The following is a 22391-nucleotide window of genomic DNA, read 5'->3' as shown; positions in this document are numbered from 1 at the left end:
ACAGAAAGCTAACAGTGCTCCTGTGAAACTGCTGGAAAGGATGAGTGACTGTGACTTTCTTCGCAGCCCCATGTTTTGCTGGATTAATGTAAACTGCTTTGTTTGCAGGGTTTAATGTCAGCCCCCAACCAGGCCAGTTCTCCAGGTGGGACTGTAGTGTAGCGAGCCCGCTCCCGCTCGGAGGTTCTCACCCCAGACTGGGTCTTGCGGGAGTGACGACGGAGCCCAGGGCCGCACATGAGCCGCGTGGACATCAGGCCCCGGCCGCAGGCAGGCGTCGCCCGCGTGGAGGGCAGCGCGGAAGAGGAACACAGGGCTCGGCGCCGCTCACCCAAAGAAGCTGGTTCCATTTTTAAATCGTTCTCTTGGGGCTGCAGTAAAAAATAAGAAATGAGATTTTCTTGCTTTTTACTCTAAAACTCAATGTAATAAAAATGTTATATATATTTATGTAATATATACATATATACATAGTGTGAAATAAAATGTTTCTTGGACAAGAAATCCCCTTAAATCCAACTGTTAAAAATAGTACTTCCCTCTGTTTTTGCGCTGATTTTCTTTTTAACACCTTAGGTGTCAGAAGACAACCTGGAATGCACTCATCAAGAAAGTTGTTACTTTCTGGCTTAAATATGTAATTCAGGAAGACGGATGCTGCGCACATAGGTTTTTAAAAATTGTTTGCACTTGAAATAGTTTAATGCTGTTAAAAAATAACTTTGAGTATGGGTGTAATGGGCCTCCAAGGTGTGGCGTGAAGATGCCCTTTTTAATCTGTTAACATTTAACACTCTTGTTCCAATGCAATCGGCTCTGTATTATATGTATAAATAATGTCATTCTGCAATTGGGGAAATGGTCGCTTCAGGAGTACTTTTCATCTTCTAAGAGTGATATTTCTAATTCACAAAAAAATTAATATTAAAACTTTCTTGAATATACCATTTGTTTATCTTCTGTTAAATTGGCTCAACTTTTACTGTATTGTTTTTGCTGAATTAAATGTTTACACCACGTCCCTTGCAGCCCTGATGTGAGGCAGGCTCTTCAAGACCGTGGCTCATCCGGAGAGCCCTTCGGTTCTCTGGCCCCTTCTTGCCGTCTCCCCATCTTTGGCCTTTGTGGGCAGCTGCCCATGCATGCGGACTGCGGTCTCAGGGAACAGCTTTCTCCTTACAGCTTCAAGTCCACGAGTACAGCTTCAAGTCCACGAGTCCACCTTCTGTTGTTGGAAGATCACACACGACTCTGTACGGTGAGTGTGAAAGTGCTTTGTTAAGGATGCAGAGAAAAGGCTGATGACAATTACATGGGATTTTTATTCGGCTGAAGCCAGCTGGTGAGCAGCTTGGTCATGCCCACGCCTACTTGTAGACGCTACAGGGAACTAGAATCATTACAGTGTAGCTGCCAAGTACAGGAACTTTTCTCAATTGAAAAAAATCATACACAGTTGAACCCTTTGAAGGCCTTTTTATGTGGTCAGATTCTAAACCATGAAGTGCCTAAAACACATTTCTCTTAAGTGATCCCATTAAACTGGGGGCGCGTCTAAGTGATTTTAGGCTAGAAAAGATGTGTCCACGCTCCATTTCCATCACTTCTGTGAACGTAGCGACAGGATAACGTTACTGTTGCAGAAAACTCCTCATCAGCCTGGGTCTCGGCTTCTTTCTCAGAGGAGAGGAGGAGGGTCAGGCAGCCAGTTCTTCACCGGCCGCCGGGCCGGGGGGGCTGCTCCACGGGGACCTCCGCCACCGCCGAGCCTCCGTCACACGGCAGGGGAGCTTTCGCGAAAGGTGGAAACCACCGCACACCAGGACACCCTCTCGCTGTAAGTGAAAGAATCAGGATTTATATGCTGTACACATTCAGAATGCCCTTCCTATGAAAACATCAGCACATTTTAGATAGTTTGGCATTCGTCATCTTAGTCAAAGCACTGGTCTCTAAGTACTGTCCGTCACACAGGAGACCTACGAGGAAGCCGCGCGTATTTCCGGAGATCAGAAAAGGCCGCCTCGGAACTCGAGTCCAGAATCTTGAGCCTTGCGGTCCTCCTGGGTCGACTCCTTTTCCTGTGAACTTCCCGCGTGTTTGTAGGAAGTGACGGGTGGGTACCTGGTGGCCCCAGGACAACAGCAGTGTGAAAAGTCCGAGGGCCCAGGGTGCGGCCCAGCTCTCAGCGCCCCGAGGCTGACGTCGCTCAGGGCGGTCAGCCCTACTAGCTCCGCCCACCGCCCCTCCGTCCGACTCTGCGCTGCAGTTTGCGAGATGCATCCGTGCTGGGAACGCATCTTTCTTTTTTTGGCTGGTCCCCGGCCAAGTGGTCCAAGGTGGCTTCCAAAATCGGCCGGCCTCCTACCCGCCCCCGCCGGCCCTGCCGGCACGCGCCCCGCGGCCGCAGGCCCAGGGCAGAGGGTCCCCAGGCCGGCCCCCACCCCTCCTCTCGGAAGCCACGGAGGGTCCGCTCGGCGCACCTGGTACGCTTCGTCGGCCCTTACTGCTCGCCTGGCGCGCTTTCATCCCTCGGCAGCGTCGCCCCTGCTCTGTCTCCTCGGGGGTTAGGTTTACCTAGACAGCCGGCAGGGCCGGGCTCCTTGGACTGGCATGTCCGCCCGCGGCCTCTGCCCCCAACCTCGGCCCCAGCCGCGTCTCAAACGTGGACGAGGGAGTTGGTCGGGGTGGTGATGAGGGAGCTCCCTTGCTCGGGTCTGCGGAGACGGGCCCTCCAGTGGCCCCGGGGAGGCTGAGATGGCCCAGCCACCCGGCCTCGCAACCGGTCAGGTTTGGGGTGCACAGAGACCCACCAGCGCTCCGGCAGCAGGGCCTGGCGGCCTCCTGTGCCTCCAAAGCCTGGCCAGCGCCTGCCCGTCGCCAGGCCCACGGGGCACAGAGCCCTGGTGGACGCAGGGGCCCCCGGGGAAAGCGGACCCGCCCCCTGCAGCCGAGGCGGAGCCCCACGGGGCCCAGGGCACCGCGCCTGCAGGGAGGAGGGTTCCTTCTCAAGAAGGTACAGTGCCGAAGAACTGTAGAGAGGCCCTTCGCGTTTATATACTTAAAGGGGGTGACGATTTCCCTAAACTGTCCTTGCACGTGCCCTCACCCGGAGCCGGGCTCAGAGCGCGGGCCGTCCCTGGCCTCTTCCGACTCCGCCGAGCCCGCAGCGCCCCCAGCCCTCTGCCCGCCCCGCCCCGACGCCACTTCCACCCGTGGCGTCCCCGAAGCCCCCCAGGTCTCCCCACGTGCACCGGCTCTGCCCGCCCTGGGCCCGTCCGCGCCCGTGCCCATGGCTCCCCCTCCCCCGGGCACCGGGAAATGCTGGCCAAGGCCTGGTCCCCCCCCACCACGGGGGCCACGTCCACCTCCCCCAGCCCTGCTTCCCGTCCCTCCTGGCCCCTTGCCCTGCCCCCTCCGGCGCCACCGCTGCTCTGCCACCTCCCCTCCCTCCCCCACGGGAAACAGGTTTCTTCTTGTGCCCGCTTATTGCCGGCACCCCAGAAACGAAGCTGGGCATGCCCGCAGGCCATCGGGAAGCAGCGGCCTCTACTCACGGAGAAAGCTGGGCCTTGGGAGCTGGACCGGCGACCTGCCCGCGGCCCGCACCCGGGGGCTCCGAGCGCTGAGCGCCAGCCTGTGTCGTTCCTCAGTGGACGGTCAAGTGAAGCTGCACCGAAGTCTCCCCAACAAAATCAATGCCCCTGATACGCTCACAAAAGTCAAAATAAAGGAATGGATAATCAGGACACATGTTTAACTCAAAATATATTAAGATGCAACACTGTAATGATAGCTTATTGTTTAATAAAAATCAGGGGTCTCCAATGGTATAATCTGGAAGCCAAACGTGCTACGACACTACTGGTGATGGATGGACTAAAGAAGGCACCGTGTGCAGAGCCCTCGGCGGAACCAGGCCTAAATAATCCATAACAAAGCATAATTTCTGTTTTGATTCATACAAAAAATTACAAAATATTCCCTGCCCCAAATTCTTATGTTACGGAAATGAAACGAAACCCTAGAATGAGGTGATTTTACAAAGGTATTAGACCGGAACATACAGTACAGCCGCCTTTAGGATGCAAGCAGCCTCGGGCCGGCGGGCTGCAGGCCGAGGCGCTGGTGCTGGTCTGGGGGCAGCTCTCCCGGGCCGCCGGGCCGCCCTCTGGTGCCCCCGCCCCGCCCGCTGGTGCCCGGCCGGGTGGAGCCGCCCCGCGCAGGGGAGCCGCAGCGCCGCTCAGCAGCCGCCTCCTCTCCGCGCTACCGTGGGCAGGCGGTGCTCTTTCAGGCTAGGCTTGACGTCCTTCTGTGTGTCTGTCTGTTAAAGAAAGTGACAGACACTCAGCAGAGGCCGGGATGGGCGCAAGTGCGGCGCAAGGGGAACCAGTGGGACGCCCACCTTCTGGTTTGGGCCAACACACTTCAGGGGTCTCAGCACCGGGACCTTCCGGGTCGCTCCAGGGGCAAACACGGGCTGCAGCGCTGGGCTGGAGTACGAGGACAGCTTGGTCACTCCCGACAGCTTGAGCTCGGGCAGTTCCGTCACGCGGGCTGGTCCGTGTCTCCTGCGATGGTCCTCCTCTTGCTTTAGGGGCTGTTTCTAGAAACAAAGCAAAGGTCAGATGAACATACGATGCTTTCCCCTTTGTGGGAATAGGAAAAGCAAAACGGGCTCTTTTGTACTGCTTTTGCCTCATACAATTCCTTGACCGTGAGGCGTGACAGTGTGGTGACTGGACAACACACACCGCGTCCCAGCCCCCCGGGAGTGCGGTGGCCGCTCCCTGGGCCGGGGCCGGGGCCACGGTGACGCTTCCCGCTCGGACTCCCTGAGGTCGGCCAAAGCGGCCTGCAGCCTGCTTCTGTGTGGCCAGTGCGCTAAGAACAGATTTCACATCTTCTAATAGTTGGAGAAAATTTCACGGCATGTGATTATGAGACTCCAGTTTCAGGGTCCACAGTTTTATTGAAACCCACCCCCACCATTCGTTTACGTATGGTCCGCGGCGCCGCCGGCCAGAAGAGTGGGCAGTCACGCCAGACGTGATGGCCGGCACAGCCTGAACCCTCACTCGGGGGCCCTGGCAGAGAGCGCGCGCCTCGGCTCTGCCACAGGGTGCCCGCGGCGGGTGCCAGCAGGAGAGACCCCAACAGCTGACCAAGAGGGAGAGGAGGCCCGGCAGGGAGGGCAGTTAGGGGCAAAGGGAGGGAGGCTCAGCCAGGGGGCGCGGGTGGGCTTCGTCCCCGGTTGGCGGCCTGAGCAGCTGAAAGGGAGCTGCCTTCATCCGCCCTTGGAGGAAGGCACGGGGAGAGAGGCAGGTCTGGGGGGGAGACAGGAGATCGGGTTTGAACAAGTCTGCCTTTTGGACATGCAGCTGGAGCCATCAAGCAGGTGGCTGGACACGGGGGTCTGGATTTCTGGAAAGCAGCCCGGCTGCAGGTATACCTGCGTCCTCGGCTCCCAGCGCAGAGTGACACTCAACAGATGCTGGGCTGAGTGGGAAACGATGGAAGGCCACGGCTACCACAGGGCTTGGTGCCAGCCCACAACTGTAGAACTGGAGGAGCCGAGCAAAGGGGGGCCCCGCGGCACGTGAGAGAAAGGCGAAGCTATCGCGGGATGCAGCTATGGTTTCTACACCAAAAAGCGTGCGAGACCACCTCTGTGCCAGGCGGAGCGCTCCTCTGGGGCCTGCGGCTCTCGCAGGGGCTCCGTGGCCGAGTGGGGACGGTCACCTGGGCCAGTGCTGGCTTCCCGGTGCCCCGGCTAGGGTCCTCTGCGGGCACAACGCGGTGACGTCTGCCCGGTGCTTGGGCACCGGCCTGGCCCTGCGGCTGGGAGGATCCCAGCCCGCGACGCCGTGGACCTTAGCTGGTGGCGCAGAAAGGCCAGGAGCGCAGAGGTGCCGTCTGGCACGGCAGCAGGTCGCTGACGGGCGCCCTTTCCAGGCAGATGTGGCACCTCCACAGGTGGCATCTGCGTCAGAGAGACACGGGCCCCTGTGGGCGTCCGGTCCCAGCTCGGACGGCCTGATCGCTCAGTACCTGCTTGCTGCCCTCCTGTGCCGGCTGCCAGTTGTTACTGAGTAGTTCCGGTGCCACCGGCCGCTTGGGGCAGAGAGCGGAGGCCTTCCTCCTGGCCCTGGCCGGAGCCTGCTTCTCAGCTGCCCTACAGGACGGAAGGGACAAGGGGCGCCTCTGCTGAGAACACGGCCGCCACAGGCCTCCTCTGTCTCCAGCGTGGGCTTGTGCCTGTCGCCCCTCCTCTCATCCACATGAGCCATATCCCGAGGAGCTTTTCCTTTCCTGTCTCAGCCTGACAGCCTCTGGGCTCCGGAGCCGTGGGCCCACCCCTGCCCAGTGACTCAAGGTTCGGGTCAAACGTCACCCATGTCACACACGCACGAGGGGACAGAGGGGTGGAGTCCGAAGCCCTCAGGGCAGGTACTTCCAATGGCAAGTGTCGCCCAACGCACGCGCCCTGGAACCTCACAGCGAGCGAGCTCAGCCCGCTCCCCCTGCCGTGCGCCACGTGACCCTCCGGGGCTTAACACCACAGCCTTGGCATCAACCGCAAAGCAGCCACAGACCCTCCTTCCACCCTGCCGTGAAGCCACTAATCGCCTCCTTCTGGGAGAGGATACCAGGAAGGAGCGAGGTGCGGGTTCCCAGAGGGACCGGCACCGTTCCCGGGGACCAGCCACCCATCCGCGTGCCTGACGGGAACCCGGCAGGGCGCCTACCTCTGCTCTTGGAAGTAGGGATGCTGCAGGGCCTGGTGGGCGGTGATTCTCTCATCGGGGTCATAGGCCACCATTGCGTGCAGGAGGGAGAGGCATTGCGGGGACAAACTGGCTGTCAGGAGAGGTATTCCTGATCCCTTTTTAAAAGTAAAATCAAAACTCATAGCTCTCGACCTGTATTAAAAGCCCAATGATAATAAACGATCACGCCGTCATTTAGAGCACGTGGCCGGTCCAGCATCACGACCCTACAGGGACCTGCACTGAAGGTAACAGTTTACAATCTAAAAAGGGCAGGGGGCAGGGGGGCATAAAGCCCATAGAATACAAGATCCTCGTGGAGACCGTGGACTTTGGGTGAGAATGACGTGTCGGTGTAGGTTCGATGATAGCAGACAAGCCACCCCGGGGCCGGTGCTGGTGGCCGGGAGGCTGTGCGCTGCGTGGGGCCAGGCGGTAGATGGGAAATCTTTGTACCTTCCGCTCAGTTCTTCTGTGAACCTAAAACTGCTCTAAAAAAATTAAGTCTGTTTTTTTTAAAAAGGGTGGGAGGTCGTGACATCTGTTATGCTATAAGTGTAAGAAAACTTTTTCTTGAGAAGACTAATACCACATTCCCACCAGAAAAGAATGAAATAAAGTTTCAAACAAGAAGAAGACTCCAGCATGGCTGTCATCTCCTTACCCCCCTAGGGTTCTGGGAGCCGCTGGGTGCTGCCCGCCCCCCGGTCCCCCCGGGTCAGCGTGGCCCAGGCGCCGGGCGGCGGCTCCCCACGGTCCGCGCGCGCAGCCTGTGCTGGGGAGCATTTCCCACCCAAAGACCCCTGGGGCCGGAGTGAACATTCCGGGGACAAAACCCGACTGCCGGGCTCGCGGGGCTGTGAGGAGGCCCCTGGGGGCGACAGGGGCAGGGTGGTGGGGCGGCCCGGGGGGCTGCACTTACCGTTTGAACTTGGTGAGGGTCTTCCCAGCAGGCGTGCCAATGACGTCGTGGATCCTCGAGATCTGGTCCAGCTCGTTGGCTCCGGGGAAGAGGGGCTGCAGGCTGGGCGGGCGGCCAGGGCTGTGGTCAGGGCGGCGTCCTCCCAGCAGAGGGACCTCCAGCCCCCCCGCCCATGCTTGGGCCTTTCTCCTCCTACTGTCCCCACGGGTCGGTGTCTTTCTAAGGGACAGAGCCACACTCCCATATCTGCACAGCAGGTGTCTCTGCCGGCTGAGAGATGAAAGCCCCCAGAGCCTCCTCACGGCCCGGGGAGTTTTGCTGACAAAAATTCAGGCTGGGTCAGGTCGGGTTGTGTAGACAAATGAGGTCCGAGGAGCGTTTTGGTTTTGGAGCAGTCACGGATTTGGGAATTGTGGATAAAAGATTTTAGGCCCATAACACATTACAGGCCACAAAGAAGAGTTTAAAAACGTAGCTGTGACGGTAAGATGACTTCTATTCAGGGAAAACGGCAGGAGCTCAGGCCGCAGGGGAGAAGAGGAAACGCAGGGGAGCTGGACGGCTCTGAGGTGGGGCAGGCCGGGCACAGAGTGCAGTCAGCGAGGCTCAGCGTGGGCTGCCCCAGGCCCTGAGTGGATGCCGCCGGCACCAGCGCCTCTGACATCCCTCCAAACTGACTCAGGGACTTTAGCACGGGAGAAAAGATCATTTGTTGGTACTTTAGCATCAGTGAAGTCACCACTCTCCTTTCCAAAAATAGCAGTCACTTATCAATACAAATGATCTAGAATCAGAAGGCGTGTCCCGAAGGGCCCAACGTCTGTATTTATCAAGGGGTCAGTTGAGCAGGCGGGACTGGACGACCCGGGTCCTGCCTGCACTGGGCTGTACCACCCTGATGTGCGTCACCCCGACGTTAAATCCACCCACCCATCCTGCGTGACCCACTACCAGCAGGTGCCGCCCCACCTCCTCCCAGGGCTTCTTCCACCCGGTGCCCCCGCCGCCGGTGGACGGGACAGGCCCTCCGCCCTTCCCGGGCCTCTGCCCTGGCCCTGCTGCGCCCAGCGGTGAAGCCCAAAGGCTGGGGGAGGGGAGGACGGTTAGGGCTGGGGCTTCCTGGCCTCCATCCAGCTCGCCCTCACTCCCGGGGCCAGAGCACCCCACCCGAAGGACTGCACTCTGAGGGTAGACGGGGGGCACCGCTCGCATGCCGCCCCCATGGCAGGCCCCACGGGGCGGCAGGAAGCACGCCTCGACTCTGTTCCTTCATCGGGCTTCATCAGTCCTATCGCTGGTGAGGCCAAATGGAGAGGCCCACCGACCCAGGGCCGGGCCGGGCCAGTGGGAAAGAAGTAACTGATGGTGTTCTTTCCTCCATACCCAGAAAGCAAGGAAAAGCGTTCGACACATTTCCTGTCGAGTTAAAAAACCACCACGACACCAGAAGGACTGTAAACTCTGCACCGTAGAGGGAGGGACTGGCGCAAAGCCACTGGACAGCCAAGCCCCGCGTGGACCGGCCTCAGGACCCGGACACAGCGCCCCCCCACCCCCCGCTAGCCCAGCAGCAGCTGCGACTCTGGTGCCACCTGGCCATCTCGTAGAGCACGCAGCCCGCGCTCCACAGGTCCATCTTGTAGGTGTAGAAGCCATCAGTGAGGAGACACTCTGGGGCCCGGTACCAGCGGGTGGAGATGTATTCCGTGTACGGCTGCTTAGAATAGATACTCCGGCAGGACCCAAAGTCCCCTAATTTCAGGACATCTTGCTGCAAGGGGGGAGAGAAGCAGGGACAAATAACATCTCGTCAGGCAGCGATTGTAATACAAACCATTTCAAATATTTATGCACCAACGGGAAAATTCCTAGCACCTAAACTAGCTTGTAGAACATAAAGTACTGGCTTTATAAGCACCTGAAATTGCCTCTAGCAGGTGAGGAAGCGGTATTTCTCTTCAGTGGAACACATTTACGAATATTCTGGCTATGTTTAACTGACATTTCAAAATGTCTACAGGTTTTGGAAATTTTTAAGTCGCAGTATAAGTCTACAAGATGAACTATACACCCTGGTCACATGCCCTGTTTTGCCTCAAACTCCCCACCGGGTCCAGCGCTTCTGGCAGCTTGGTTCCCATTCGGGGGAGGCTGGGGGCCTGGCCTACACCACATGGGATCCTTGAAGGAAGTCAGACAGCCCAGGGAAACAGGTTTCAAAGTGTTTCTTCCATCTTCTCTACCTCTCACATTCAAGTAATAAAATTCATGCTGTCAATAAATTTGAAGCCTCTGGCACCTACAGCTAGAGCAAACATTAAACAGCAGTCCTCTTAGCCAGATTATCAAGAAACCTACGCTGACAGCCTTTTACCTCTGTTCCCATTCCCCAATACATTCAACAAAAATTACAAGGCATATTAAAAGGCAAGAAAAAATAGTCTGAAGAGACAAAGCATGCATCAAAACCAGACTCAGATATGGCGCGGGTTTTAGAATTTTAGAATTCCCAGACAGGAAATTTAAAATAACTATGATTAATTTGTTAAGGGCTCTAATGGAAAAAGAAGACAGCGTGCAAGTTCAGATGGGAAACGTAAGCAGAGAGATGGAAACCCTAAGAAAACCTCAAAAGGAAACACTAGAAATAAAAAACACAGTAACAGGGACTTGCCCGGTGGGACAGCGGTTAAGAATCCACCTGCCAACGCAGGGGACACGGGTTCAAGCCCTGGTCCAGGAAGGTCTCATATACCGCGGAGCAACTAAGCCCGTGCGCCACAACTACTGAGCCCGTGAGCCACAACTACTGAGCCCATGCGCGCCTAGAGCCCGGGCTCCGCAACAAGAGAAGCCACCGCAATGAGAAGCCCGTGCACCACACGAAGAGTAGCCCCCGTTCGCCACAACTGCAAAAAGCCGGCAGGCAGCAACAAAGACCCAATGCAGCCAAAAATAAAAAAAATTAAAAACAAACAAACAAAAAGCACTGTAACAAAAAATTTAAAAGACTTTGATAGACTCAACACAGCCAAGGAAAGAATCAGTGAGCTTGAAGATATGCCAATAGAAACTGCCCAAACTGAAATGCAAAGCAATAGAAGAACATCAGAAACAAAACCGAACATCCAAGAACTGTGGGACAATTTCGAAAGGCGTGGTACACACACTACAATGTGGATGAACCTCAAAATAATGACGCTGAGTGAAAGCCAGACCAAAAAAGAGTACATGCTATGTAATTCCATTTATAGAACATTCTAGCTTGTCTTTGCCTGGGGACAAGGGACAGGGAGCATGGACTACCAAAGGGCAAGAGGAGGCTTTCGGGGGTTTGGATTTGTTTGTGAAGTTGATTGCGATGATGGTTTCATGGGTGTACACATATGCCCAAACTGAGCAAATTGTACACTTTACACAGGTATAGTTTAAGGGCTTTCAAGTGAGACATATCAGAGCTCAAATCCTGCCTCTTCCACTTTTATATTTAGAGTGTTTAGAATGATAATTTAAATAGAGTTTATTTTTTGTATATAGTATAAGAAGGGTGCCTTTTTCCAGATGTACAGTTACGTTGATGGCATTTATTAAATTAACCACTTTTTTCCAAACTGGAAGGAAAAAAACAAACATGTTATAACAAACATGGTATCCATTGGGATTGAAAACATATCCAGTGAAAAGTTTTTATATTCTACCTTTATTCTGATATCAATTTTTCATATAAAAGTTCTTACCTTTATTAATATATTTTCTGGTTTTACATCTCTGTGAAATATTCCATTTCTGCATTCAATATAAAAGGAAGGATAGAATTAATTGTACCTCATTCATTCAAATTCTCTTATACTATATTCTTAATGAACGGTAATACATTTTATGAATTTGAAAGCTGCCAGGTCTCCAAGTGCCTACCTGTGCATGTGATCAAGGGATTTACACAACTGGTACATATAGTGCATAATCTTTTTTTCTGATAATGGGTGTCTTCTCCCTGTGCCATCAAGGAAATAGGCAAATATGGTTACCAATGAATGGTCCATATCCCCGTTTTTGAAACAAAAGATGGAATCCATTTTTATTTAGCAATGTGTGAAAATCTAACTTCCTCAGTGAAAAATAACCTGGAGTAGTTCTAGGAAATATGGAGTCTATCTACAAAATATACCATTTAAAACTCTACATACTGGCATGATTTCATTTAAAATCACAGAGCGCAAGGCCTTCTGATGGCAGTAGAACAGTGCTGAGCGATCACCGCAAGGGCAGCTCAGGCCGGAGGTCCTAACACAGCCTCGGGTGGGCCTCCAGGGCACCCTCCTTCATGCTGATTATGAGCTCAAATCTAGGGTTTTCCTCGGCTTCCTGGCTACACGGAGATCTCCGTCTTTAAGGGGATGGATCACGTTTTCTTAACCCAAGAAGACCAATGGCTGCTCTCACTTGCACAGCTACACGTTCCTCTCTCACAGAAGGAAGCAGTCACTGGGCACCGGCTGACAGCGCCCTGCAGCAGCCTGTAATCTACACCTTCTCCCCTCCTGCAGCTTTCAGGATGCTCCGAAACTCTTAATACTACACTCCAGCATCAGAGCTGCCCTTGCTCTCGAAGGTGTCACATTTTACTTGATTTTAATATCAGAGGTATGTGTTTTTAAGTCATTAGGTTTTAAATCTGCAAAATACCCACTCTCACCTAACAACTCAAAAAACCACTTTCCCCTCCGTGAGCACATATCCCACTAGACATTTTTCATCCTAAGTTTGCAATTTCTGTCAAAAAATTAATGTATTCTTTTTCTCGCATAACAAGACTGTTTATGTTAATAATAGAAAGTAATTTAAATTACAAAATGTCTAAGTGCAATGAATTTTTTCCATGGCATACTATAATCTTTTTATTCTGTTTCACATAATTTATCATCAGTTTTCCAGAATTTAAATTGAAAGAATTAAAACTAAGACTTTGTCAGCTTCCCCCCGCTTGAGGAATTTTATCAAATTATTATCTATATAAAGGTGAAAAGAAAGTAAAATTTCTATTCTCTGTCACACGTGAGGCTGGACGAAGCTTCGTGAGGTTCGGCCCTCATCGGGCAGGGGGTCTCGCTGCCCACTGACGAGCCCGGCTCTCCAGACCCCCCTCGGCAGACTCCCTCCCAGCACAGGGCTCTCAGGACCCAGGAGCACCCGAGTCCCCTGGGGGCTTGTGAAGATACAGAATGCTCCCCATCCTCACCCCCGGCATTCCTGGTTCAGTAGGTCTGCGGCGGGGCCCCAAAAGCTGCCTTTCCAGCAAGTTCTCAGAATGGGCCGCCAGGCCTGGTCCCTCACCTTGGGAACTGTGCCCCATCATATCCCACTTGTTTATCGAAGGCTCCAGCCACATTCACTTGGGGACGTTTCTGCACGCGCCCCCAAAGCTCTCCTGCTGCATGTTGTACTCATGCTGCTCTGTTCCTAGAAGCACCCGTCCCAGCCATGTCCACACGTCCACATCTTATAGCATAAAACTGCCATTACAGTCATCTGAACTTGAACTCAGAAAAGGTGGACTCTTTTAGGAAAAGTCTAATCCATCCAATCTTCATAAGCACCTAGGGATCTTTTAAAAAGTAGATTCCAAGGCCCAAACCTAGACCCAGTGAATCACAAATCCAGGCAGGTGGGCCAGGAATCTGCATTTTCGGCTGCCTTCAGTCCCCAGTGGCGGAGGGCTCTTTGGATGCCTGCCCTTCCTTTCCTCCTGGGCCTCCCCCGCTCCACCCGTTCACAGCCGTGGGGCAAGGCCATGACGCCCTCCCCTGTCCTCCGTGAGAGTCCTGCCTGCACATGGGGGCTCCTAGTGGACAGAGGTGCCCTCATGAACCACGTGGGCCACTGGTCAGAACAACAGGAGTCCACACCCTTGACAAGGAGGGGACTGACCACTCACTTTCACACTATTTTCCCAAAACAAGATCCTAACTCGCCAGGCCCAAGACTGCCTCTGGTTCCCACCAGATTCTTGTTCACAAACATCTTGAAACAAATACACATAGTACAATTAATAAACCACTCTGAAGTTCCTTGTATGACCCTTTACTGAATGCCAGCAGACTGCAAACAGTATTTCTCTCTTTTGGCTCTCCCGACCAAATTAATTTTCCCAAGTTAATTTTTACCCAATATTCTCATTAAGAAGGTACTAAAAAACGTCATATACAATACCAGCAATGTAAAAAATCTGAAGTGAACACAATGATTAACTATGGCATTGGCTGTCAGTACTAACAGAAGGAAAAGGGCCTCCTGTGTAGCCAGCATTGTAATAGAATATCCAGCACACTGCCTTCCCACAAGAGACCCTGTACCCAGGCCTGCGCCTGGCTTTCCTGGTCAGGCTTGGGGGTGCATTCTGGGTCCACCATGGCACAGCCAAATGCCCACAGTCTACACTTGGGCCCGGAGGCTATGCCCGGCGGCACCGTGTGAGCACGTGTCTGCCATCGGTGTTTTCCGAAGGAGAGCCTTGCCTGATGGCACCCTGTTCTGAGAGGAGTTACAGGGGAGCAGGTGGGGTGTCAGACTCAGCATGGAGCTGGAGCCATCGCCAGCACCCCTCTCGCAACAAGACACAATTCAAGGAGGGGTCCTCCCAGCTCTGCTCTTTGAAGCTGGCTCGTCTCAGGCAAGGGCTCTAACTTCTTGGAAGTTCAACTGCCTCACCTCTGTAATGGAGTTGAGCTCACAGAACCAGGAAAAGCAAATGCAGGAACACAGAGCAAGCACACTATAAACTGTAAAGTAATAATGATGATGGTGGTGATGACAGCAGTTGACCTCGACTGAAGGCCACGCAAGCCAGCACTGCTCCAAACACCTCACACATATTATTACTCCTCACAACAACCCTAAGAGTCAGACACTATGATTATCCCCATTTTCTAGACAAGGACTAAGGCTCAAAGAGCCTAACCAGGACCTACCATCATGAAATGCACACGGCACTGGGCATGCTCTACCCAGTGTGTTGATGTGGGACATCCAAACTGCGTCAACACAGCCAAACTGGAACGGCGCTTCCCAGAAGCACCAGCATGAAAAGTAACAGGATGGGCTTCCCTGGTGGTGCAGTGGTTAAGAATCCGCCTGCCAAGGCAGGGGACACGGGTTAGAGCCCTGGTCCAGGAAGATCCCACATGCCGCGGAGCAACTAAGCCCGTGCGCCACAACTACTGAGCCTGAGCGTTGCAACTACTGAAGCCCGCACGCCTAGAGCTTGTGCTCCACAACAAGAGAAGCCACCGCAATGAGAAGCCCGCGCACCGCAATGAAGAGTAGCCCCCGCTCGCCGCAACTAGAGAAAGCCCGCGCGCAGCAACGAAGACCCAACGCAGCCAAAAATAAATAAATAAAATAAATTTATTAAAAAAAGAAAGGAAATGAATGAGCATTCTGCAGTACAGGGGACTTCATAAGAACGCAGACAGGAGGAGGTTCCCTCTCAGAGGGATTATCTGAGCAGCGAGCCCTGCCTCATGCTGAAGCATAGAGTAGAATGTCCAGCAGCAGCAGCAGAGCCGGGAAAGGTGCTAGAAGGGGACAGGCTTGAGGAAGGGCTGAGCTGCCGCCGCCCTCTGCGCCCTCCTCACCGCGTCACCCAGCCGGCCTGAACGCCTCGTGGCTCTGCTCGTTCGCAGCTGAGTTCTGAGCAGACAAGACTGCCCGAGAAACACTTCCCGTGAGTACTGTACGTTTACAGCCCAGTACCATATATTTAGATGCAACTACTGCACGAATGATTTTGAGAACTAAAACAAATATATGGGAACTACAAGCTTTAAAAGATCTTAGATTAGCTTTGAAATTATTCTACGTACCTCGTATTAGTTCATAAATATTCATGTCCATAAGTTCACATATTAGTGCAAGAGAACCAGATTTTCTGTCACTGAAGAAGAAAGCAGGTTTTTAAAATGTTTTTTTTTCTTGTCTTCATCAGAAAAAATAATCAAATATTTAATTCATTTGTAAACACTTCTGATAAACACAAAGCACTCCTACATCAGACAAAGTCCAAAGTGTAATGATTGAAACAGCAGAAGTTTTGATTTTTAATCAACGTTTCAGGCAAAAGTAATTTTAAATAATAGTAAAACCCTACTTCAGGCAAAAATTCTAAAAGCCCCCCTCCCCACAATTTTTAAAGAGAAGAGTCTTGAAAATAGAAAAGTAACTATCAGCAGAAAGAAGAAATGAGGTTTGAGGAGCTGCAGAAGCAAAACAAAGTAGGATTTGATTCACGCTCTGTGGCTGCAAGTTTAGTTTTAATTTACCTAAATGACTTCCATGTGATTGGGATACATCAGTGCAGGGAGCAAAACCCAAAATCCAGCCGAGACAAAAGGGAGGAAGGTGAGTCACATCATGCCCCTGCAGTGTCACCCCCGGGCCCTGCTCCAGGCGCCCCTGGTGGGGCTGGAACGGGTCCCCGCTGTCACTCAGGACTGTCAGGAGGCCCACATGCAACCGTGCACAGAAGTGCTTTGCAGAGTGCACATAAAGCACCCTCAGCACAGGCAGGGCTGTGAGCGTCACACGCAGACTGCGGTCTCTGGACCTGGCCCCAACTAATGGCTCAGAGCACGCGGGCCAGGACGCCACACAGCCATGACAAGACATCGCATTTTGAGTTTAGAACTGTTCAGTCTCCAGATTAAAATCTCCTGCACTTTAACGGTCAGAGGCTGCGGTTTCTCAGCTGGTTGTACAGGCCAGGCTTCCTGCTGAGGGGCGCAGTCTCAGAGGTCCAGGCCAGGACCCCAGCCCCAGCCCCTGGCAGACAAGCCCCTCCAGACAAGCTGTGCTCTGCCTTCTTCATCAACAGGTAAACCTTACGGAAGCTACTCTATAATTAGAACAGAAATTAAAAATCCCCCGATTTTGTCATAATCCCCAATTATGTCAATTGTAGTAAGAAAGGCTGCATGAGACCACACAGAGATGGCAAGTGGCAGCAATAAAGTGCAGTCCCTGAAAGAGGACAACAGGGGCTTTCCCAGTAGGTCACAACTCACACTCGGATGCCCAGGGCCACCATCGTCTACACAGAAGCCCAACTGCTACAGGAGAGGAACCGTTTGAATGTTGTTTGCTTTTATGAGGTGGAGTCACTGAAATGAAGGCCTTTCCACATTAGGACTCAGATACAGACACTGGTCCAAATAAGTAAGTGACTTAAGATAAAACAAAAATTATTATTCTCTGAGCTACAAAGCAAATATTTAAAATGTCTCCCATGGTTTTCTTTCTTAAAAAGAGATTTAATAATTATCATCAAATTTAGATAATGTTTAAAGCCCCGAATATACTTACAAAACCACTTCGTGCAACGTAAGAATGTTTGGGTGAGGATTCAGGTGCCTCAGTGCTTGTATCTCTCGTAGATTGTTCACTTGCTCAATACTATTGTGTAGGTAAAAATAAATAACTAATTTATAATTCAGGTCAACTTTAAAATCAGGGTTATCAAATCATTATTTATTGTCTACAATCACAACTGAAAAACTCACAAATATTTCAAGCAAGTTAATCAGATTTTATTTCTCCCATTAGCAGCTGATCTTAAGCATATCTCATTTCTACATTATCTTATAAAAATCAAGGTTCTTTTAGCTTTGGACATATATTCAAACTTTTCCCATCTAAGTTCCTGAAAGAATACCTTGGTAGTTTCTCTTACAATTAATAAATATAGAAACAGATACTGAAATTTCCTATTAATCAGTTTATAGGAACTAACTGAGCAATGTAAATACCATCGGAAAATAAACATCTCACGTTCAGACCCAGTCTTTTATTTTTTTTTTTGAGATAAATATTTTAACTCAATATTTTTTTAAATTACTTTTTTAACATCTTTATTGGAGTATAATTGCTTTACAATGTTGTGTTAGTTTCTGCTGTATAACAAAGTGAATCAGCTATACATATACATACATCCCCATAACTCCTCCCTCTTGTGTCTCCCTCCCACCCTCCCTATCCCACCCCTCTAGGTGGACACAAAGCACCGAGCTAATCTCCCTGTGCTATGCGGCTGCTTCCCACTAGCTAACTATTTTACATTTGGTAGTGTATATATGTCCATGCCACTCTCTCACTTCGTCCCAGCTTACCCTTCCCCCTCCCTGTGTCCTCAAGTCCATTCTCTGGTAGGTCTGTGTCTTTATTCCTGTCCTGCCCCTAGGTTCTTCAGAACATTTTTTTTTTTTTTTTTAGATTCCATATATATGTGTTAGCATACAGTATTTGTTTTTCTCTTTCTGACTTACTTCACTCTGTATGACAGTCTCTAGGTCCATCCACCTCACTACAAATAACTCAATTTCGTTCCTTTTTATGGCTGAGTAATATTCCATTGTGTATATGTGCCACATCTTCTTTATCCATTCATCTGTCGATGGACACTTAGGTTGCATCCATGTCCTGGCTATTGTAAATAGAGCTGCAATGAACATTGTGGTACATGACTCTTTGAATTATGGTTTTCTCAGGGTATATGCCCAGTAGTGGGATTGTTGGGTCGTATGGTAGTTCTATTTTTAGTTTTTTGAGGAACCTCCATACTGTTCTCCATAGTGGCTGTATCAACTTACATTCCCACCAAGAGTGCAAGAGGGTTCCCTTTTCTCCACACCCTCTCCAGCATTTATTGTTTGTAGATTTTCTGATGATGGTCATTCTGACTGGTGTGAGGTGATACCTCATTGTAGCTTTGATTTGCATTTCTCTAATGATTAGTGATGTTGAGCATCCTTTCATGTGTTTGTTGGCAATCTGTATATCTTCTTCGGAGAAATGTCTATTTAGGTCTTATGCCCATTTTTGTACTGGGTTTGTACTGTTTGTTTTTTTGATATTGAACTGCATGAGCTGCTTGTATACTTTGGAGATTAATCCTTTGTCAGTTGCTTTGTTTGCAAATATTTTCTCCCATTCTGAGGGTTGTCTTTTCGTCTTGTTTATGGTTTCCTTTGCTGTGCAAAAGCTTTTAAGTTTCATTAGGTCCCATTTGTTTATTTTTGTTTTTATTTCCATTTCTCTAGGAGGTGGCAGACCCAGTCTTCTTTCTTATCTTTAATGAAGGCTGTACATTTTTTCAATGTCATTCACCTGGGGAGAGGTGTTCTCTTGGCAGGTGTGTCTTACTGCGGGCTTTGCTTTATGAAGACTGCTCTGCCTGCCACCATGTTCACATCCCAAATTACAATACAAGTAATAGAGGCTGACGGCCTGAGGCTGGCTGTCACCACCCTCCAGAATGACTCTTACAAGAGACCCCCTTCCCCACGGCTGGGCCCATGGGGTCATACCCAGTCGAATGACTCCATCCACCAGAGACTTAGTTCCCTGACCAGGGATCGAACCTGGGCCCACAGCAATGAAAGCACCGAGTCCTAACCACTGGACCACTGGGGAATTCTTAGAAAGTAAGTTTTTCTAACCAATCGAATCTGTAGGAAGAAAGTCCTCAAGGTAAAGGGGGAAAAGAAGTGGTTTTATTCCTATTAGATAAAATAGATTTCACAATAAGGATTGTTACCAGGTATGATTTCAAGATGATATAAAGGGCAGTACATCAGGAAGACATGACAATTATAAATGTGTATTTCTAAATAATAGAGGTTCAATATACAAGATGTAAAACTGACAGAACTAAAGTAAGAGAGTTGGAGATTTCAACACCCCTCTACCATAACTGATAGAATAATCATTCAAAAAATCAGTAAAGATACAGAAGATCCTGACAGCATTATTAACCACCTTGACCTAACTGACATTTATATAACAGTATATTCAACACCTACAGATAAAATATGTTTTTCAAGTATATATGGAACACTCACTCAGAGGAACAAGATGCTGGACCAAAAGATAAATCTCAATAAATTTCAAAATGCTGAAGACTTATGGAACATGTTCTCTGACCACAATGGAATTAAATTAGAAATCACGAACAGTAAGCAATCTAGAAAATTCCTAAATATTTGCAAATTACATAACACACTTGTAAATAACCCATGGGTAAAGAAGAAATCACAAGGGAAATTAGAAAACATTTCCAAGCAAGTAATAAAGAAAGCACTTTTCAAAATGTATAGGAGGCAGGTAAAACAACGCTTAGAAGAATACTTATGGCTTTAAACACTTATGTTAGAAAGGAAGAAATGGTTAAAATCAATGGTCTAAGTTTTTGCCTTAAGAAGGCAGAATAAGAAGAGCAAATTAAATCCAAAGTAAGTTGAAGAAAAGCAATAATAGGGCTTCCCTGGCAGCGCAGTGGTTGGGAATTTGCCTGCCACCGCAGGGGACACGGGTTGAAGCCCTGGTCCAGGAAGATCCCACATGCCGCAGAGCAACTAAGCCCATGCGCCACAACTACTGAGCCTGCACTCTAGAGCTTGTGAGCCACAACTACTGAGCCTGAGTGCCACAACTACTGAAGCCCATGCGCCTAGAGCCCGTGCTCCGCAACAAGAGAAGCCACCACAACAAGAAGCCCGGGCACCGCAATGAAGAGCAGCCTCCGCTCGCCGCAACTAGAGAAAGCTTGCACACAGCAACGAAGACCCAACACAGCCAAAAATAAATCAGTTAATTTGAAAAAAGAAAAGCAATAATAAAGAGCAGAAATCAATGAAATACAAAACAGACAAACAATAGAGAAAATTGACAAAGCTCAAAGTTGGTTCTTTGAAAAGATTAGTAAAACTGATAAACTTCCAGCAAGACCAGTGGAGGAAAAAAAGACAAAAAACACAATACAACCAACTGCTATCAGGAATGAAAGAGGGGATATCGCAACAGATAAATATTGAAAAGAGAAGGGAGTATTATGAACTGTATGCCAATAAATAGGACAATTTAGGTTAAATGGACAAATTCCTTGAAAAACATAATTACCAAATCTGACATGAAATAAAATTGAAAATCAAAATAGCCCTATGTTTATCAAAGAAGCTGAATTTGTTATTGAAAGTCTCTGCACAGGTGATAGAAGTGTTCGAAAATGGTATTATGGTGATAGTTGCACAACTGCACAAATTTCCTAAAATTCACAATGGGTGGATTTTATGATATGCAAATTATATCTCAATAAAGCTTTAAAAAATCTTACAAAAATCCAAATTATTTGGCGTTGTTCTATTTGATTGTTGACTGTTCCATGGTGCGATGTACCATGTTATCACCCATTCCACTACTTCATTTTGTTTCCAGCTTACTGTAACAAACACTGTAGGGGGATGGGAGTGAAAGCTCCCCACAAAGAAAACTTCTAGGCCCAGTGAATTATTTTAAACATTTAAGAAAGAAACACTCGGGCTTCCCTGGTGGCGCAGTGGTTAGGAATCCACCTGTCAATGCAAGGGACACGGGTTCGAGCCCTGGTCCGGGAAGATCCCACATGCCGTGGAGCAACTAAGTCCGTGCGCCACAACTACTGAGCCTGCGCTCTAGAGCCTGTGTGCCACAACTACTGAAGCCACGCGCCTAGAGCCCGTGCTCCACAACGAGAAGGCACCGCAATGAGAAGCCCGCGCACCACAATGAAGAGCAGCCCCCACTCGCCACAACTAGAGAAAGCCTGTGCACAGCAACAAAGACCCAATGCAGCCAAAAATAAATAAAATGAATTAATTTTAAAAAAATGAAAACATATAACCACAAGAAGTCTTGTATAAAGTTTTATAGCAGTTTTATTCAGAGCAGTCCAAAACCAGAAACAACCCAAAAGTTCCTCAAGAGGAGACCAGATAAACAAGTTGTTTTGTAGTCATAGATTGGAATGAATACTACTCAGCAGTAAAAAGGTATGAACTACTGGTACGACAGTATGGATGAATCTCAAGGACTTTGTGCTGTGCTAAAGGAGCTGGACACGAGAGCACGGACTGTGAGATTCCATTTAATATGAATTTCTAGGGACTTCCCTGGTGGTACAGTGGGTAAGACCCCACGCTCCCAATGCAAGTGGCCTGGGTTCGATCCTGGTCAGGGAACTAGATCCCGCATGCATGCAGCAACTAAGAGTCTGCATGTTGCAATGAAGATCCCGTGTGCCGCAACAAAGACCTGGTGCAGCCAAATACATAAATAAATATTAAAAAACAAAGAACTGTATAATAATAACCAAGTGGGGAAGGAGACTGGGTGGAGGTATAGATTAAATAAAAATCACAGGGGCTTCCCTGGCGGTGCAGTGGTTAAGATTCCGCCTGCCAATGCAGGGGACACAGGCTCGATCCCTGGTCCAGGAAGATCCCACCTGCCGCGGAGCAACTAAGCCCGTGCGCCACAACTACTGAGCCTGCGCTCTAGAGCCCGCAAGCCACAGCTACTGAGCCCACATGCCACAACTACTGAAGCCCATGTGCCTAGAGCCCGTACTCCGTAACAAGAGAAGCCACCGCAATGAGAAGCCTGCGCACCGCAACGAAGAGTAGCCCCCGCTCACCACAACTAGAGAAAGTCTGCACATAGCAATGAAGAACCAACGCAGCAAAAAATAAAGAAAAAAAGAAATTTATTTAAAAAAAAAACAACTTGGTCATGTTGCGGGCCTTACACAAGTAACTAACTTCGTTATCTCCAAACTGAGACTTTGAGCCACTGAGGAAAACGATCCTCGGGAGCCAAAAGCACCCCTCCTGACA

At 50.1% G+C, this 22391-nt stretch overlaps 2 protein-coding genes across 10 annotated transcripts in view; one reads left to right on the top strand and one right to left on the bottom strand.

Annotated features, from left to right (window-relative positions):
* Positions 1 to 1205, top strand: part of WDR20 (WD repeat domain 20) — a 63214-nt gene extending 62009 nt beyond the window's left edge. For all 4 annotated transcript variants that reach the window (XM_082387435.1, XM_082387427.1, XM_082387431.1 and 1 more), the window contains one exon: positions 109 to 1205. In XM_082387435.1, coding sequence (XP_082243561.1) covers positions 109 to 162 — 54 coding nt within the window. In that variant the 3' untranslated portion in view covers positions 163 to 1205. The remainder of the gene's footprint in view (positions 1 to 108) is intronic.
* Positions 1206 to 1304: 99 nt separating this feature from the next.
* The window catches only part of MOK (MOK protein kinase), a 51329-nt gene continuing 30242 nt past the window's right edge, over positions 1305 to 22391 (bottom strand). For 2 of the 6 annotated variants that reach the window (XM_082387470.1, XM_082387475.1), the window contains 13 exons: positions 17050 to 17139; positions 15555 to 15625; positions 11608 to 11686; positions 11430 to 11478; positions 9285 to 9463; positions 7693 to 7794; positions 6750 to 6923; positions 6052 to 6175; positions 4406 to 4606; positions 3558 to 4324; positions 2484 to 2577; positions 1984 to 2124; positions 1305 to 1835 (listed from right to left, as the gene is read on the bottom strand). In XM_082387470.1, the coding sequence (XP_082243596.1) occupies positions 4244 to 4324; positions 4406 to 4606; positions 6052 to 6175; positions 6750 to 6923; positions 7693 to 7794; positions 9285 to 9463; positions 11430 to 11478; positions 11608 to 11686; positions 15555 to 15625; positions 17050 to 17139 (1150 nt within the window). In that variant the 3' untranslated portion in view covers positions 1305 to 1835; positions 1984 to 2124; positions 2484 to 2577; positions 3558 to 4243. The other 4 variants (XM_082387473.1, XM_082387474.1, XM_082387471.1 and 1 more) reach the window with 3 other exon arrangements.

This window comes from Balaenoptera borealis, assembly GCF_965194805.1.
Source record: "Balaenoptera borealis genome assembly, chromosome: 3".
In the NCBI taxonomy this organism is placed as follows: Eukaryota; Metazoa; Chordata; class Mammalia; order Artiodactyla; family Balaenopteridae; genus Balaenoptera; species Balaenoptera borealis.
This window is presented reverse-complemented; position numbering and strand designations above follow the sequence as displayed.